The 18,917-nt window shown below is 35.2% G+C and overlaps 1 protein-coding gene across 6 annotated transcripts in view; it reads left to right on the top strand.

The window, feature by feature from the left end:
• ARID4B (AT-rich interaction domain 4B) overlaps positions 1–18,917 on the top strand; it is a 140,085-nt gene that overhangs the window by 77,481 nt on the left and 43,687 nt on the right. For all 6 annotated transcript variants that reach the window (XM_069571575.1, XM_069571577.1, XM_069571573.1 and 3 more), the window contains exons 8-16: positions 3,838–3,976; positions 7,857–7,936; positions 9,573–9,649; positions 10,784–10,938; positions 14,179–14,251; positions 15,888–15,982; positions 16,993–17,090; positions 18,109–18,352; positions 18,658–18,833. In XM_069571575.1, coding sequence (XP_069427676.1) covers positions 3,838–3,976; positions 7,857–7,936; positions 9,573–9,649; positions 10,784–10,938; positions 14,179–14,251; positions 15,888–15,982; positions 16,993–17,090; positions 18,109–18,352; positions 18,658–18,833 — 1,137 coding nt within the window. The remainder of the gene's footprint in view (positions 1–3,837; positions 3,977–7,856; positions 7,937–9,572; positions 9,650–10,783; positions 10,939–14,178; positions 14,252–15,887; positions 15,983–16,992; positions 17,091–18,108; positions 18,353–18,657; positions 18,834–18,917) is intronic.

The following is an 18,917-nucleotide window of genomic DNA, read 5'->3' as shown; positions in this document are numbered from 1 at the left end:
CTGGGAAAAAATGTTTTATTGGTTAAGTTCATACATGTTTGTATGATCTGTATATTTTAATCTCTTAAGAGGCTACACATTTTTCCTGATAACTAATACAGATTTTGAATTTGCAGTACAAATTTGAAGCTGAGTTAGTTGTTTGAAAGAGTAAGGATCACTGAAGTCCAAATTGCATTTTAAAGATTGAGCCTCTGAAGTTTCTGGCTCAGTTTTCTATTTGTACCTCATCATATGGTATTCTTTGGCACATGTCCAAGTTGCCAAATTTTTACTTGATTTATAATTAATTTGTAATTAATATCGATGTGTGACCAGCTTTACGTGACTAGCTGTTCGTTTGTTTGGTAAACATTCCCATGTAATTAGCATTGTTTCCAGTGGCATCATCATGTGTCATTTCCGCTACACTAGTTATTTTGTTATGGCTCTGTAAACACATACCTGGTACCAGAGAAGCAACAGTGTCAGAGGGGAGTAAACACCAAGCATATTCTCTGCTTATTCTATCTTTGCTCCTTTAAAATATTTCCAATGCTCATTTATTTTGGAGTATCAGTTTATTGAGTACTCGTCTTATATAAACAATTTCCTGGGTACATTCCACTACAAGGAAAAATTACAGGAGTCTTAGGAATAAAGGTATGGTTTAAACTGGTTGTATACATTATGTTGATTGTATACATTGTGTAATTTCAGGAGAAATAGAAATCAGAAGTATCACAGTAGAAAGAAATAAACCTATTTAGTTCACTTATTTAGTCAGCAAATATTTATTGAGCATCTGTGTTGTGGCAAGCACTGTTCAAGTACCTGGGATATATCAGTGAACAAAACAGGCATTCATAAAGTCTCTGGGAGACTTCCCATGTGGTCCAGTGGTTAAAGCTCCACACTTCAAATGCATTGGACACGGATTCATCCCTGGTCAGAGAAGTGAAATCCTGCATGCCATGCAGTGCAGCCAGAACACCTCCTCTACCTTCAGAGCTAACACTCTCTCATATGGAGAGAGATGGGCAATACAGAAAAAAAGAAGGAAGTAAATTATGTAGTGTGATAGGTTTGTTAGTGCTGTGGAAATAATAAAATAAGATTCGGGGATTAGGATGGGCAGGTTGTAAATTTTAATAAGTAAGTGAAGTTGCTCAGTCGTGTCCGACTCTTTGTGATCCCATGGACTATAGCCCACCAGGCTCCTCTGTCCATGGGATTCTCCAGGCAAGAATACTGGAGTGGGTTGCCATTTCCTTCTCCAGGGCATCTTCCCCACCCAGGGATCGAACCCAGGTCTCCTGCATTGCAGGCAGACGCTTTAACCTCTGAGCCACCAGGGAAGCAAATTTGAATAAGGTGATCCTAATTGAAATGACATTTGAACAGAGACTTAGAGGAGATGAAAAAGTTTCCAAGTATCTGGGGATAAAGCATTGCAGGCTGTTTCTCTGCAAAGAGTAGTAGCTGGTAGAGAAAGTGAGGTCAAGGGGTCTTTTGTTGTTTTTTTTTTTTAAGTGGAGGAAGTAACAGCATTTTCTTAGCAATAACACAGTGCTGCTACTGCTGCTAAGTTGCTTCAGTCGTGTCTGACTCTGTGCAACCCCAGAAACGACAGCCCACCAGGCTCCCCCATCCCTGGGATTCTCCAGGCAAGAACACTGGCGTGGGTTGCCATTTCCTTCTCCAATGCATGCAAGTGAAAAGTGAAAGTGAAGTCACTCAGTCATGTCCGACTCTTCGCCACCCCATGAACTGCAGCCTACCATGCTCCTCCATCCGTGGGGTTTTCCAGGCAGGAGCACTGGAGTGGGCGCCATCGCCTTCTCCAAACACAGTGCTAGGAGGACTCAAACTAGTAGAGGTAAAAAACCTGATAGAGGGGAGATGTAGGAACATTGCTGGAACAGAAGCTTGTGGATGTGAGAGTGGAGAAGGGTGTCTAGTCCGTGAGTGGGGAATGGTTTTGGAGTGGAACCTAGACAGTAAAGTGGATGGATGTTCTCTGTAGCCAGTCAGTTTACAGTAGATAGATAACTCTCGTGTCTGAAGTCTTCACATTCGCTAAGTCTTAGGAAAGAAATTAGAACCTTTATACTATCGCAGATGATTGTGTTAACCGAGTAAAGCCCGGTTTTCTCTTTCTGTGTTTTACAGATTTGATTAATGTTATTTGTGACATTGTGATTTTGTCTTGCTAATGATAATGGCATAGAGGGCATCCGTAGCTGAATATGTCCTTTGTGACTATTTTGAAAAAAGCAGTAATTATGATTTTAAATTTGGTTGTGTTCTATGATCATTAGAAAATGGAGAAAAAAAGTCCTTGTCTTTGAGAAGTTCTGCTAATCAAGTAGAAATCAGACTTGTGAAGGTCTGTCATTACTGTTCCAAGCTGTGTGCCTATTTGTAAGGTTTTATGCTCCACTAATATGAAAATATGTTGGGTTTTCCTGCTGCCTATTACCTGCTTTCTAAGTAGGGGTTGAACTTCTTTAAGTGCCATTTTGAAGTACAGTATTCTCAGTAGCAAACTTTGAAGATGTGGTTTGTTCTTTATCAGGGGACAATTTTTAGGTTAATTGATCACTGAAATCAAATCATGATATTCCCCTTGTCACTATAAAATGTTTAACAGTGTTATAATAGGTTTTGCTTCCTTTATATTTATGTTGGAACATATAGATATAATGAAGAAGGAAATGGCAAGCCACTCTAGTATTCTTGTGGGGAAAATCTCACGGACAGAGGAGTGTGGAGGGCTAGAGTCCATGCGATTGCAAAGAATCGGACTCGGCTAAGTGTGCAGCACATATAAATATGAGGGGTGACGTTTGTGTTGTGCTTTTTATTTTATAGAAATACCATATGTGTTTACTTCTCATTTTGTCGCAGTCTATTTATTCCACATTTCTTAATATCTTTATTCTGGGCATTTTGAACATAGTAATTAGAATAATTTTTTTTAACTGGAGTATAATTGCTTTACAATGTTGTGTTAGTTTCTGCTGTACAACAAAGTGAATCAGCGGTATACATACGTCCCCCTCCCTCCAAGCCTCTCACACATCCCCCCATTAGAATCCATTTTCTTTACTACTGACTGTGGGCTTTTTTAAAACCAGATTGAGAACTTTGTTTTGTGTGTTCGTGTGTTTTTTTTTTCCCCCTCTCTTTTTAAGTTTTATTTTTTACTGTACTTCCCTCTTAACATCGAATGGATGGTTTGAGTTCCTTTTTCTTCTTTTTAATTTATTCAGAATACAGTGTAACCAAAAGGAATTTTTCACATAATACAAAAGAACCATATTGTACATCTTATGAATACTTAGTTTTTATGTATCTGATATTAAGCATAGCAGTGGTGATGTCTTATCAGATTGTCTCCTCTCTCTACCTTGACCCTCTGTTAGTAAAGATCTCCCTTCCCCCTTTTAAAATTTGCTTTATGCTGGGAGTGCATTACCATTTCTAGAATTCCTTTACTCTGAGAGGAGAACGTAGTGTATTTTAGTGCAGTCCTCAGATACTTAAAATGGGACCTTCAGGTTTTGAGAATTTGGGAACCAGTGCTATTGTGTTTTTATCTTCTGTGTAATCTTTTAAAATAGTACTAAATAAATTCAGGACATTTTTAGGAAAATGCTGTGCTTTTCCTCTAGTGATAACCTTTTTTAAAAAAATTATTTTTTAGCAATTTAGAAAGCTATTAAAAATTTTAATTTAGCCATTTTGTAGGTTGTAGGAAACAGGATAGGATTTCTAGAAAACCTGTGTTTATCAACTTGGCATGCTTATTCTTTGTGATGATGAACAGGAATATCTCATTTTTTCTCTCCCTAGACCAGAGGAAGAGTCTTCTTCATCCTCCAGTGATGAAGATGAGGATGATAGGAAACAGATTGATGAGCTTCTGGGGAAAGTTGTATGTGTAGATTACATTAGTTTGGATAAAAAGAAAGCACTGTGGTTTCCTGCATTGGTGAGTAACTTCAGTATCAGAGTTTAATTTTCAACTATATAAGTTCATGAAGAAAGCAGTTGATTTTCTTAAAAATCAGTGTTTTTCATAGGTACAGAATGGGAAATGGTTTTAGCATCATTCAGTTCACACAGAATTACTTTGAAAATTGTTTCTGAGTACAAAGAACTTTTGAATTCATCCATGAAAAGCAAAATCATGGTAATTTTAGAGGTTTGGTATATTACACTGCTGAATTTTGGATAAAAAATTCCTTGTGCAGACTTTTAAAACTTCTAAATGTACCGTGCAGAAGACTGCTAAAGAAGAGTGGGACCCTGTTTTCTACTGTTGTCTGCAAATGGCATCTGTTCATCATCATTTTTGTTGAACGTTTTGTATTCTGTATCCTGAGATTTAAAAGTGTTTTGCACAAAACTAAGTGCCCAATAAATGTCAGCTGTTTTAAACTAATGAGGGCAATTATTTTCATAAATGTGAATATTGTATAATACCTTTGTACCTCTTCGTATATCCATCTATCCATTCCTCATTTATTGGATGCCTGCTGTGTGTAAGGATTGTGCTAAGATCTTTTTGAGGATTATGAGGTATGTATTATCCTCATTTAAAGATAAGGAAACTCAGTGTTAGAAGGGTTAAATAACCTGTCAAGCTTTGGGTTAATGGTAAGCAGAAAACTTTAGTCAGTGTATGTGGTCATTTCTTTTTCATAAAGCACTAAGATTCTTTGTGAGCATTTCTTTTGAAAACGTTTTTTGAAAGAGCTTTGTGTGTCTTTTTCTAAAACAACAGGAACATTAAAATTTTCACTTTGGTATTTTCAATATTAATTTAACATTCTCATCATCATTTCTAAATAGTTTCCTGATGATGAGGAAAAGATTAACGGTACCAAAAGGTTAGTAATCTGCTTAGTCAACATTTCATTATTATTTTTAACATCTTAGCATTATTGATACGTGTTATCCTCCACGCAAATTTGAGATCTCTTGGACAGTAATGGATAATTTTTATTAACGAGAGTGTGAAATTGTGTTCTGAATCAAACAACCTTGACATAATCACACAAAATATTTGCATTTCTATTTTTGAAAGTAGTTTATAAATTGAGTAATGTTAACAAGTGCCTGCTAATATCATGTTAGAAAACAGTTGCATACTCTTAGAAACAATAAATAGCTACCGTGGTTTGAGCACTTCCCCTGGCCAGGCACTGTGCTAAATGCACAGTCTCATTTCACCCGAATTGAGGCTGAAACATAAGTGGTATTTACCCCCATTTAAAGGGGTGGAAATCTTAGCTTCCCTGATTCACTGTTTTTCAGTTTCAGTCATTTTTCCTCTGAGCTTTAAATGTTGTTGTTTAGGGTTCAGAATATATCACTCTATTTTTTCAGGGTGATCTCATCCCCTTTAATAACATTGGTTGCAGGGATAATAAACTGAAATGTCTTAAGGACTGAGAAAATCAGATGCATGGGTAAATGGGATAAAATATGGATTTTAGTTCCTGTAGCAGAATGGAGAGTGGACCCGCTTACTTACACACAATGTCAGCAAAGTCTATCATGTTTGTTTTTCAAAATCCAGTCTAATGAGAAAGAAAAAAATGGGTGATTTGTCTCACAGTTTTAGACCTCTATTTCGGCTGTTTACTCCCAGGTTTATATCTTAGCGTTCAGACCTCTATTCTGAGCTCTGGACCTGAGTATCTGTCTATTCAGTATCTCTACTTGGTTGTTTTTTAGTCACCTGAAAACTTAACAAGCTGAATAAACCTAAACTTACTCTCTCCTCCCTGTATTCTCAAACTTGACCCCTCTCCATTGTTTCCTTTCCCTGTGAATGACACCATTTGCACAAGGTAAAAATGTAAGCATCCTTTTCTCTCTCACCTCTTCACTTCCCTAATTATCTCTAATATTTCTCATTCCTTTAATTTGCCATCACCATCACTTTGTATCCAGGTCACCATCTCTCACCTGGATGATTTGCAGTAGGTTAATCTCTTTCAACTCATGCCCTTCTCTGGTCCACTTTCTTTGTGATAGCCAAAATTAATTTTTTAAAAGGCAATGGCAATTCTGTTATGACATTGCCTTGCTTCAGATCCTTCTCTGAGAGACTTCAGATTTTTGTCCTCCGAATTACCATGGCTTACAAAATGGACAAATCTAAGCTCTGCTTATCTTTCTTATTCAGCCCAGGCAGAAAGTTAGCCATGTTGACCTTTTACTTCCTAGAATGGGTTGCCCTGCTTGCTGTGTCAGGCCCTTCCCATAATCCGTTTCCTCTTCTTGCAGCCTGGCCTACAGACATGTGTATTACACATCCATCCTTTGTCAAGTCAGTTCCTCCTCAGTTTTCAAAGCTTAGTGTAAATGTTGTGTCCTCAAGAAAGTGATTTCTGACCACCTAGATAATAACAGTTAAATAAATGTGCACTTAACTTGTTTAGTGCTTGCCTTCCCAGTTAGAGTACACACTCACTGTGGGGAGAAACGGTGACTGTCTTGGCCTCTGTGATCTAGTACACAGTGCCTTGATGAAATAGTTTGTATTTGTAGAGTGGATGAATGAATGGACAAATTAAGTATTTACTTCAGTAAATCTACTGAAGTAAATTTACTTCAGTGATCTACTTCCTATCATTACTTTTGAAATGATAGGAAAGTTTTCCTAGATGCTAATACACGTAAAAGCCTTTTCTTAGTGAATTATTTCATAATGCCGTCAACATTTAAGCAGTGCTGATGCAGTGCAATGACAATTATGGAAATTGTTAACCTTTTAGAGACTGAATTAGGGGAATTTCCTGTGCTCTCCAGTGGTCAGGACCAGTGCTTCCACTGCGGGAGGAATGTTCAGTCACTGGTTGAGAAAGATCCTGCGTAACACACGATGCAGCCAAAACATTAAAAAATAAATTAGAAAAAAAGTGAATTAAAGACTGAATTAGAACTTATGTATTTCTGGCTCCTCTCAAACCTGTAGCGAGACTACATGCATTTAAGTACCATTGTGGCATTTTTCAGAGCTTATGAGACAGTCCTTAAATCTGTCATACTTATTCAGCCCATTTTTTCATTAAAAAACCAAATTATGATGTTGTTCTCGATACATATAGTGAACTCTTTTGGAATTAAAATAATAAAAAATTTATGGATGTCTTGAATTAATGTTATCTTTGAGAAGGCATGCTTTATCCTTATTTTCAGTAATAGCTGGAGTGACTTCAAATAAAATCTTTTATTTTGGTAGTAGTAAATGTTATGTAGATTCCAGGAAGGTACTCACTTTAAAATCGTTTATTTTTAGAATGGGTAGTGTTATAGAGAGATTTTAGTATTATTAACATATGTGTTTAGATGTAAATAATAGCCAGCACATCATCTGTCTTTTTTAAGATAGAGGCTGCTCTGGTTAAGATTCCCATACCCTGCTCTGGCCCCTGCAGCCCTGCTGCAGGCCTTCTGTCGGACTGTCTCCCTCCCCCCACCCCTGCGCCACTCTCAGCCAGTTTTCTGTCTCTGCCTAGACTTGGTCCATAGCATCAGTCTAGTCCCAGCCACGACTGTGCTCTCAACATCATGCCTGTGTCAGAAATTAATGTGGATAATCCAGAGAGCTGGAAGGATATAGAAAATAAAATTACTTGTGTGCATTCCCACATATGTATGTGTGTGTTTTAGGATATAAACTTTAAATTACTTGTGTATATTGTTACGCATGTGTATGTGTTTTTACCCTCAGACTAAAATTAGTTTTTAAATTTTAAGCTGAAACTATTTTTTAAGATTTAAATAATTGATATTTATGTAACTATCTATAAATAGTGCTTTTAGTTATAATAGTTTCATACTTTTTTTTTAAAAAGGTGGTATGTCCTGACTGTAGTGATGAAATTGCTGTGAAAAAGGATAATATTCTTGTTCGATCTTTCAAAGATGGCAAATTGTAAGTATAATTCACTTGGTATGAAAAATAAGCTGCTTTTCCAGATTAGGGTGATAAATTATAAATTAGTCATTTCCAGTGATGTTCTGCTTTTCTTTTTTATCATTCAGAGTGTTTCAAAGCATGATCATCTTTCATATTATCATTAAGTGTATTAGTCTTAAAATATGTCTTGTTCATTTGGTCTTTTCTAAGCTATATTCTCAATGCTGTCTGATTGATCAATATTTGCCTATATAATAACTGATGGTTTATTGAAAATTCAATATATCTACCACATCTAATATTTCATGGATATATTAATCGATATATATTTATTGTTTTGAATGTCTAATTAGGATTTTCTAACATTTTAAATTACTTCTAAATGAGTGTGGTAATACCTGTTGTGTAACGTTTGAATTTTGCAACAGTCTTAAGGATTAAAACGAGTTACTGTAAATATATGTTGGGTATTAAGACAATGAATTTTCGTGTAGAACGTTTCTAAAACTGAATTATCATTTCCTATGAGTGTTTTTTCCCTTAAAAAATTGTGACTAGAAAATCCATGTATTTTATGTTGATATTTTGCCTTAGTGGGTGACTGCTTTAAAAATATCATGATACATAAAGATTGGTTTTTGGATTTTCATGTTCTGAAACATGACTTAAAAATAATCTATATGAAACCCACTTTCACATTGAAATTGAATACTAGTTGATATTAAGAAATTACTATGAATTTTTAAATGTGTGATGATAGGATTGTATTTTTAAAAGAATAAAATATTATAAATTAAATTATATAATGTCTGAGATTTGCTTCAAAATAATCCAGTTGGGGTGGGAGGAGGTAGGTAGGGGTATAAATGAGACACTGACTCTGAGTTAATGATTGTTGTAGTTGGATGATGGATTCGTGGGAGTTCATCTCACTGTTATACTACTGTATATATTTGAAATTTTTAAATTTAAAGTTTAAAAAGAGGCAGACTGAAAAGTGTATTTGGAATAGTTTTTAGACTTCTGTGGATTGGTTGAAACAAACCAAGTGTAGAAAAGGTGCATGATGATTTATTCATGTACAGTAAGAAATAAATGTGACATTTATGATAAAACGACCTCTCCCAGTTGCTTGCATCCAAACCATTCTTATAGTTTCTACATGAGAGAACTTCAGTTGTATATTAGAAGTTCGCTTTGAACCTAGAATTCAGTTTAAAAAAATTATTGAACATTTTACATTATAAAATAGTACGTTTTCTTCTAATCTTAAATTTATTTATTTCTTGAGATTATCTTAAGATTATGGCAGATTCTTGCTGTTTAACTTGTTTTTTTAATTGGATTGATGCATTCTGCTATGTAAACATTTTAATTTATTATTTTCAGGGTTTCAATATTTTTAGTATTGCATTTAATCAGGTACTCTGAGAATTCCTTGTTTATAAAACATCTATTAAGGTGGGGTCCTTCTTTGGATGATTCCAGTTTTAATGTCCTGCCTAGTATTTTGTTTGAGATTTGCAACCCTGTGTGCAGTCATTTCCATCAGTGTTCCCATGTTCTCAGTATCTTTCTGTGGTAGATAATTGGACTCTTAATTAATCTTTATTGTGTTTTTGTGGGTTTTTTCCTTTAAAAAAAAATGCAGTACTTCAGTACCAAGGAAGGATGTCCATGAAATTACTAGTGACGCTGTACCAAAGCCTGATGCTGTATTAAAGCAAGGTAAGGGTAATTTTGGAACAAATTATACTTAACTGAAAACCTGATGGGGCATGCCCTGGTGGTCCATTGGTGGACTCTGCACTTTTACTGCTGGAGCCGAGCTTCGATTCTGGTCAGGAAACTAAGATCTCATAGGTCTCACAGTGTGGCCAAACAGAGAAGAAAGAAAAACTAAGGAAGTATTTCTGAAGTTTAAATATTCTTTTGGTCTTAAAATTTTTTTTTTTTTAGTGAAGTCTTTGAAGTTACATTTGGTCCTGTGCGACTTCTGCTTTTGTAAACCAATGTGTCTTTTGTTATCATAGTAGTCTTTTTTTGTTTATAATTGGGATAGTAGTCTAAAAAAGATCAAGAACAAGATCATCAGCTATCACTGTAGTCTGGCCTAGTAAATATCAGTTCCTGAGGATGGTAAACACAGGAATCAAAGTAGTCTTGATTTTTGTCATTTCTTGTAACAGTGGTTATATTTTATTGGGGAGTATGCTGTAATTACATCTCTTACTTGATTTTTCACACTGCAAATAACTTTTTTTTTCTTTGCCCATGTTCACCAAATCAGGTAATACACTATATAGACTGGTTAAAAATCATCAAGATTTATGGTAGAGAATTTATTTCTCTGTATTGTAAAGTGAGAATAACTGTTTCTAGTTATTTATCCAGTTAAATTAATCATTAATATAAGTTTAATTTAGAGTTAATTAAAAATGTAGAGTACATATTTATAGTATATTTTCAGATACTTGTAAGTTATTACAGTGGCTCTGTGCCTATTATATAAACTGTTTATTAATTTTTTGATAAAATGATTATAAAGATTTACTTTAATGTTTACTAGACATTCTTAATTTTTGTTTTAAAAGAATATATCTGCCCCTTTTTCTTGTCTTTGTTTGAACCTAAGTCACCTAAGTTTTGCCATCTGTAAAACAGATATCTAATGCCTAAGACGGTTAAGATTAATGGGCTGCTACACCAAAAAGCAGTTAGCACAGTGCCTAGCTCATAGCAACCACTTCATAAATGTCAGCGGTGGCAGCACAGTAGCTTTTAGTTCTTTTTCCTGTTAATATTTTTAGACAAATCAGTTGTCTTAATTTCTCCAGTTGATAGTTTGTTACCTCTTTCCAGCCTTTGATCAGGCGCTTGAATTTCATAAAAGTAGGACTATTCCTGCTAACTGGAAGACTGAATTGAAAGAAGATAGTTCTAGCAGCGAAGCAGAGGAAGAAGAGGAGGAGGAAGATGATGAAAAAGAAAAGGAGGATAACAGCAGTGAAGAAGAGGTGAGTAAAAAGAGTTAATGCCTTTTACAATGAAAAACAGTTGAGTTCCCTTTGGGATTTGGCATGAAGTTATTTATCGCTTAAGTATTTTTAGTATTAGAAGTGTTTTATAATACAGTTGTTCTTGTGTATTCATCATAATCAAATAGTTTGCTTACTTAACCTTAAAATAGAAATATGGTTTTGTGAAATTAAAAATATTAAGTATAGTTATGCCTGTAATCTCAAAAATATTTCTTAATCTCCAGTCTGTAATGTATTTAAATGTCAAATCAATATGTCATACACCTGAAATTGATACAGTATTGTGTGTCATCTATAGTTCAATTTAAAAAAGGGAAAAAATGTTTAATACAGCAAAACTCTACTTGTATATGCTTTTTAACATCACATAGACAGCTGTGATCTCAGACTGTTCACATCTGCATATTTTATTACAGTGTCTCATAAAGGATAAAATATGTCTTTTATCTAATGTTAAAGGAATAATCAGCATAAAAGTAAAGATTAATATCTTTGATTCAAAGAATCAATACAAAGATTTTTGCATTAGATTTTATCTAATACAAAATAAGACATCTGTGAATTTATGCGGATCAAGGAGCTAACTATAGATTTATTGCAGCTGGCACTTTAGGCCCGTCAATGACAAGCACTGAGAAAATTGCCCGTAATCTTACTGGTGACAGTGCTCCGCTGCGCTCTTTAATGGTTTGCTGAGTGGCTTCATGAGAATTATTGGGGGAGTAATGGTGCAGATAGTGATAGCTGCGATACATGACCGTTGTATTTAATGTTTTTAGGAAACAAAGATAAGTCAATGTCAATATGTAATATTTTAGGTAAGTTATGAAATTTTGCCATGTAACTGTAATAAACAACTACTGATGAAGTAGGAACATTTTAAAGTTTATTTTATAATGTAGTGATCAATAATGACAGTGTGTAGTGTGAAAGTTTCCCTGGCATCGGTCTTCCCCATTGCTTTCTATTTAAAATGTTAAAACTAAGCCATCAGTCACTTGCTTAAGGCTTCTCAGCTGGCGCAGTGGTAAAGAATCCGCCTGCAGTGCAGGAGACACAAAAGATGCAGGTTCAATCCTTGGGTCAGGAAGATCCCCTTGGATTAGGAAATGGCAACCCACTCTAGTATTCTTGCCTGAAAATTCCTTGGACTGGTGGGCTACAGTCTGAATGACTTATTACTCTGGAAGTCAGGCTTTACTTTCAGAACCTCCCTTTATAGCCCAACCTGTGCTCTCTTTTTTTCCATCACTACTTCTGGTATATTCTCCTACTTTTATTTTTTTTTGTTTATTTGTTTTTGGTGGTACCATGTGGCTTTCCAGATCTTTATTCCCCAACTAGGTGTTGAACCCGGGCCTTTGGCAGTGAAAATGTAAATGTCTAACATTGGCCCTCCAGGGAATTCCTTACCCTCCTACTTTGAACTAGGTTGTAGCAACATTGAATTACAAACCTTTGTTTCTATTTACTTCTGTACAAACCAATCCCTTTGTCCAAGGTGCCCTTCCCCACCCTGCCCTTTGTCAGCATGACACACTCCTGTTGAGTTTTTTAAACCTTACTAACCTGTTTTCCCTGTAAAGGAGAGAACCGTCACCTTCTACAAGAAAAGTTAATCACTGTTTGATAGTCTATAAACAGATACCACTCCTCGTAGAAATTTCTGCCTACATATATACATGCATTGCATGTGTGCATGTATGATTTTCTGCTTGTTTTTTGCCCTACTAATCAATAGGCTCCTCAAGGGTCAGGAGTCCACCTTACTTGTACTCATACTCATAGTATCTGTCATAGTGTGTAACATGGAACAGATGATCAGTAAATACTAGTTACCAAAACTTTTGTCCCTTAGATTTATGTTAACCAAATGTGGTTTCCAGTTTAAACAGTTTTTTTAAAGTTAAATACAGACTTCACTTAAAATTTTTTGCAGTAGGAATAAATTTGGTGGTTTATGAAAGTCACATGTTGTGCCATGGGGGCATTTAAGAAAATACCTAGAAAACAGTATTCCTTAGGCTCACGTCTGACTACCTTACCAAAATGCGGTACATGTGGATCATGTTTAGGTTGAGAAAAACAAATTTTATCATAAGCAAACTAATAATTGTCATTTATTCTTCTCTGCCCAATTATTAGCAAGCATAATAGTTTTATCGATACAAGCTTTTATTGTCTTTAACTTCCTTTTTTCTGCTTGCTTTTAAGATAGAGGCCAATCTCACGCCAGCAGTGGTTTTAGACACATGATTTTTAAAATTAGAATGATATATTTAGGCTATCAGTTGAAAAGTATTCTCCTGACTTCTACCACTCGGAATACTTTTGTTTCAACCAGAGTGACTGTAAAGCCTCAGTGTGTATTTTGAATTACTTCCTCTGCAGTTACCCCCGATCATGCTCTGTAATGGCAGGCACCATCGCTTGTTTCTCTTTTGACTCAGCACCTTGCACAGTGCCTACACTCACTGGTGCTCATTAAATGTTTGTTGATGGTCACTGAATTGATGAGTTCCTCCGTCTCACCTACTACCCTGCTCCTTGCAGGTTGCTTCAGGACCAGCTCCCTACTGCCACAGCCCCTGGCCACAACAGCAAGAAGCTAGTCCCTCCCTTGTAATTGATAAATCGGGGAACTATTTTATTACTTGAAGATTTCCCTAAGTCTGAATCTTCAGGTATTGTAGATCAAGTTTGTTCCCCACTTTACTGATTTTATAAGCTTGAAGTACTATACTGTGGGGCCGAATATAATGAAGGATAATTTTAGTTGCAGCTGATGGGCTCTCACTTGTTTAGTTCCTGGAGGAGCAAGAGTAGAGCCTGTTTCGATGTTAAGCCCTGACCCAAATTAGTATAAGTGAGAGTAGGTCTTCTTGAGCCTGTGACCGTGATTTAAAGACTAGATCTCTGATGTGGTGGAAAGTTGATGAACCATCTTGTTGGTCTCATTTCTCATATGAGCATTTCCATTTGGGATTGTCACTACTGAGATAACCTTTTAGGACATAGTTCTCTGTAACGCAGAAAATGTCTAGACTTTCTGGTTTTGAATAGCTTAGTGTTAAGTAATTTTTTTTTTTTTTTTGTAAAAAGCCTTTGAAATATTCTAGCGAGTATTAGTCTTTGCTGTTGGTAGGAAATCTGCTTGTGTTATTAAAATGCTTAACTGAGGAAAATAATATTTTATTCTTCTGTGACTAAAATTAGGAAGAAATAGAACCATTTCCAGAGGAAAGGGAGAACTTTCTTCAGCAGTTGTACAAATTTATGGAAGATAGAGGTGAGTGTTTTTTCTTTGATTCATTATTAATGTAGATATTAGAAAATATCTTAAAAATAAGAATTCTGTTTGTTAAGCTGCATGTCACTGGTAGTCATGGCTGTCATTTTGATTACCAGTATCAGCAGCACCCTAGTATAATGTCTGTCACGTAGTAAGTAGAAAGTGGGATTTGACAGTATTTTGATGGATGTTATGGCCATGGACCCATAAATAACTGTATTTTGTCCTGTCTTTCCCACCACTTCTTTGGGGGATCCCCAAAGAACCTTTACATTAGAAAACAGTAACAGAATGGGAATCGTAGTGTCTTTTTATTTGAGCCTCCGTGTATGCCTGTAGAAAAGCCTCTTCTCTAAAATCACTGCCAGCCCCAAGATGTATGTGTTTGTGTATGTGAGTAAGAGAGACACACAGACAGACACGTCATTCATTCTAAGATGGGCCATAAGCCTTCTTATGACTTAGCCATATAAAACTAAGAACAAAATTAAACCATCTGTAGAGAAAGGTGACCAAGTGTCAAGGTGAGCCTTGTCTTAGCTTTTTGAATCTGTCTTTGTGGTTCAAGAAATATAAGCATGGGTAATTAACACTAACTTTTAACTTGCAGTGATGACCTGGTCATCTAGTAACTGTGGCCCTGTTTCTTTCTTATCTGCTGTTATGAGTATAGTTTCTCCTTTCCTGTAAAGATGCTAGCAAGGTAGAGGGCAGAGGCTGAAAGCTTTCTGACTTGAAGAAAAAGACAAAATGAATGAATGATACTTAGAAGTGCTGCTATGCTCTGTGAATTCAAGTTTTTTTAATCCAGTTTTGTGTTGTTGATAAGTACCTGCGGGCTTGGTCTTCTTTTTGCTCTCATAAATCATAGTGGCTACTACAATGTAGTTATCTTTTTATTCTTCAGTATAAAATGTCCTTGATTTATCTGTTTATTTGTGTGCATGGAGGCTTGGCCTAAGAAGGCAGGCTATTTCTTAAGCTTTTTTTATGTAAGCTAAATTAAAAAGTGAAGAAAATGAATAAAATCTAATATTAGAAAAAAATGAAGAATATGATTATCCCCATCATGTGTTTTTTGGAAAGGGCAAAATATGTATCTCTATCCTGTTATTTTCTCTTAATCACATTCTAACAGTCTGATAGTTTTAGTATCTTTCTACTTTCTTACATCCTAGAATAAACAACACTATAACTTTACTCTAGAATTACTTACTTTGTAGAATAGTAGTAAGTTGGTAAAATACCAACTTACTTCCCAATAAAAGGGAATTCCCATTGTGAAGCAGTTGCCCATCAATTATCTCAACACTGTTTTCAGTTCTACCAAACATTGTTACCCTGATGTTTTAAAATTTTGTGTTGGTATTTTATTTTGCTTCATTTACTGTTTATTCTTTTGCTCATCGGGGGAATGAAAGTGGAATAAAATATAAATAAAGTTTCAAAAATCTGATGTAGGAAAAAAGGTTTTGATAAAATGGATTTAAGTAGATATATTTTTGATTAACCAGGGATGTTTTTCTCATATAGACACAGATTGCACTGTGTATATTTGATGGTAATGTTTGAATCTTCAAAATTTAAATAAATACGAAGCCTGGTTCTGATATATCCGTGTTTTCTTTAATAGGCACACCTATTAACAAACGACCTGTGCTTGGATATCGAAATTTGAATCTCTTTAAGTTATTCAGGCTTGTACACAAACTTGGAGGATTTGATAATGTAAGTATTACGATCAGAAGTGAAACATGTTCTTCATACATGTTTTCTCATCTAAATATTATCTAAAAGTGTCTATTAACAAAAACTTAAGAATAAAAGGAAAAGAAAATGGAGAGCACAAGTTAGACTATCTAGCTTCCTCAGACCAAATTTAAACTTGAAGATTTTTTAAAATGAGCTTTCCAATTTACTGTTAAGTTTGTCAAACTTTCATAAGCTATCTGAGTCATAACACAGCCATGTTAGTGGAAATTCGTTCTGTGTCTTTTCCATTAGACTGTAAGATCGGTAAGAGCAGCGATCTCTCTTAATATTCTTTATATCCTTGATTTCTACCACTGTGCCTTACATATATAGAAAACATTATTTGCATATATATGTGTGCATATATGCAGAACTGAAGAAATTATCTTAAGGTTGCCATGATGTATGGTACTCATCCAGTTAATACTATTCTGGGGGGAGGAAAGGTACGTTGTGTTACTAGGATTCATGAAACGACTTTATTAGCTTATAGGAAATCATACATCATTGACATTTTTTTAATCTGTCATTTTATGAAGATTTTGATTCAGGCATGTAGGTGTTTTCTTATTTACCATAGCAGGGTTTATTTAAACGTCAAACGGGGACTTCCCTATCTAACGGTTAAGACTCTGAACTTCCCGTGTAGGGGAAGCAAGCTTGATCCCTGGTCAGGGAACTGGAATCCTGCATGCCTTGAACCATGGCCAAAAAGGTAAAATGTCAAATGACCTAGGATTTCAGCATTTATAATTCTCTGAGATTTGTTAGAATACCAAAACTTAACTTAAAAACATTGCTGTAAACCAGATTATTTTACGTAGAATTTATCAAAATTGGTATTTTCCATTCCTTGAGACTAGAAACAACAAATACAGAACTCCATAATAGATACATACACACAAATACACACACATTTGGTATTTACCAAAACTTTATCATAATTCCTCACCTTTTAATTTTGAATTTTCATTTTACTCTTTCAGATTGAAAGCGGGGCTGTTTGGAAACAAGTCTACCAAGATCTTGGAATCCCTGTCTTAAATTCAGCTGCAGGATACAATGTTAAATGTGCTTATAAAAAGTAAGTCCATGTGCTGAATATAGCTATATTCACCAGTATTTTACCTAGAAAGCAGGATGGAATTTACCATGTAACTGAGGCTAGTAATTTCGAGGAAGGTTTACTAGAGTAATCACTCTATAATAGCATTTTCTAGAGTGTAGCCTATGAATATTCAGTTCAGTTCAGTTGCTCAGTCATGTTCAACTCTTTGCGACCCCATGGACTGCAGCACGCCAGGCCTCCCTGTCCATCACCAACTCCGGGAGTTCACTCAGACTCATGTCCGTTGAGTCGATGATGCCATCCAGCCATCTCTTCCTCTGTCATTCCCTTCTTCTCCCGCCTTCAGTCTTTCCCAGCGTTGGGGTCTTTTCACATGAATCAGTTCTTCGCATCAGGTGGCCAAAGTATTGGAGTTTCAGCTTCAGCATCAGTCCTTCCAGTGAATATTCAGGACTGATTTCCATGAATATTAGATCTGTGAGATAATCTGTGAAGAAAGTTTTTGTGCTCAGGCAAATTTGAAAAGTATTGTATAGAAGTTAAAATGCCAAAGTTTTAAAGTCACATAAACCCAGGTTCGAATCCTGGTTCTGCCAGTTATTTGTTGTTTATGCCCTTGGGCTACTTATTTGTTCTTCCAGACCTTGATTTTCTTGTTTATAAAATGAGATAATACTGTTTGTCTCATAGTAGTGATTAGTCTGATCAGCTAGTGAAATTTTACGTATACTCAGAGGCCCAGTACCTAGCATATAAGTAGATGCTATTACTTGCTACTATTACTACAGTTACTACATTTAAGATGATGACTTTCTTTTCACTTTTAGCATTTTTTTAATGAAGTTTTTTTTCTTTGAAAAATGTTTCTATTTGAGTAACAAGATTGTAAAGAATTGAATTAAAATAAGCTAGAATATTAAGGTAGCTCAATATCTGAGAACTTAGAAGAAGTGAACACATATTTTAAAAACCACAACTCTACAATAACATTTTGAAATGTTTTCCCAAATATAACTTCTTTTCATGTTTCCAGATACTTATATGGTTTTGAGGAGTACTGTAGGTCGGCCAATATTGAATTTCAGATGGCACTGCCAGAGAAAGTTGTTAACAAGCCTTGTAAGGAGTGTGAAAATGTAAAAGAAATAAAAGTTAAGGAAGAAAATGAACCAGAAATCAAAGAAATAAAGATTGAAGAGGAAGCCAATATAATACCAAAAGAAGAAAAGCCTCTTGAAGAGGGTGTTGAAAGAAAGGAGACTACTCAGCCCTCCCAGGTAAATAGGATACTGTTAATAGTCCTTTGTTTTCAGTGGTACATTTTCTCCATCCTCTCTAAAGATTCCTTATTTAATTTATCTTATAAATTTTATTGTTCATACATTTTCTTTATTACATGCTATTTTTGTGTTTGAAATAGCTGTTAGCTATTTTTGCCATTATTTTAGGGATGGCAGAAGATTGTTAAAATAACTTTCTCAGTGTTAGTACTGGTTGGTACCTCCTGTGCTGATAATTAGATAATGGAATTAGGCTGACAGTTTTTACTTTTGTTGGTTTAGTTCCTCTGATCTTTTTCTAGGGGAGTAAAAAGAATTTATTAGAATCTATGCCTACACAATCTGAACAGGAAAAAGAAGTTAACATGAAAAAAACAGAAGAAAATGAAAACCTGGAAGATAAAGATGATGATACAGCTGGAGCAGATGAACCCCTCAGCATAAAGGTAGAAGCTGGAGAAGAAAAAGCAAAATCTGGGTAAGAAGTCTGTTTTTGGTTAAGATGCATTTTATAGCTGAATGAATTTTTGTAATTTGCTCTTTGTGTGTTTTTATGAATCTA

This window comes from Ovis canadensis, chromosome 25 (genome assembly GCF_042477335.2).
Source record: "Ovis canadensis isolate MfBH-ARS-UI-01 breed Bighorn chromosome 25, ARS-UI_OviCan_v2, whole genome shotgun sequence".
Lineage (NCBI taxonomy): Eukaryota > Metazoa > Chordata > Mammalia > Artiodactyla > Bovidae > Ovis > Ovis canadensis.
Note: the sequence above shows the minus strand (reverse complement) of the source record. Positions and strands in the feature narration are given on the sequence as shown.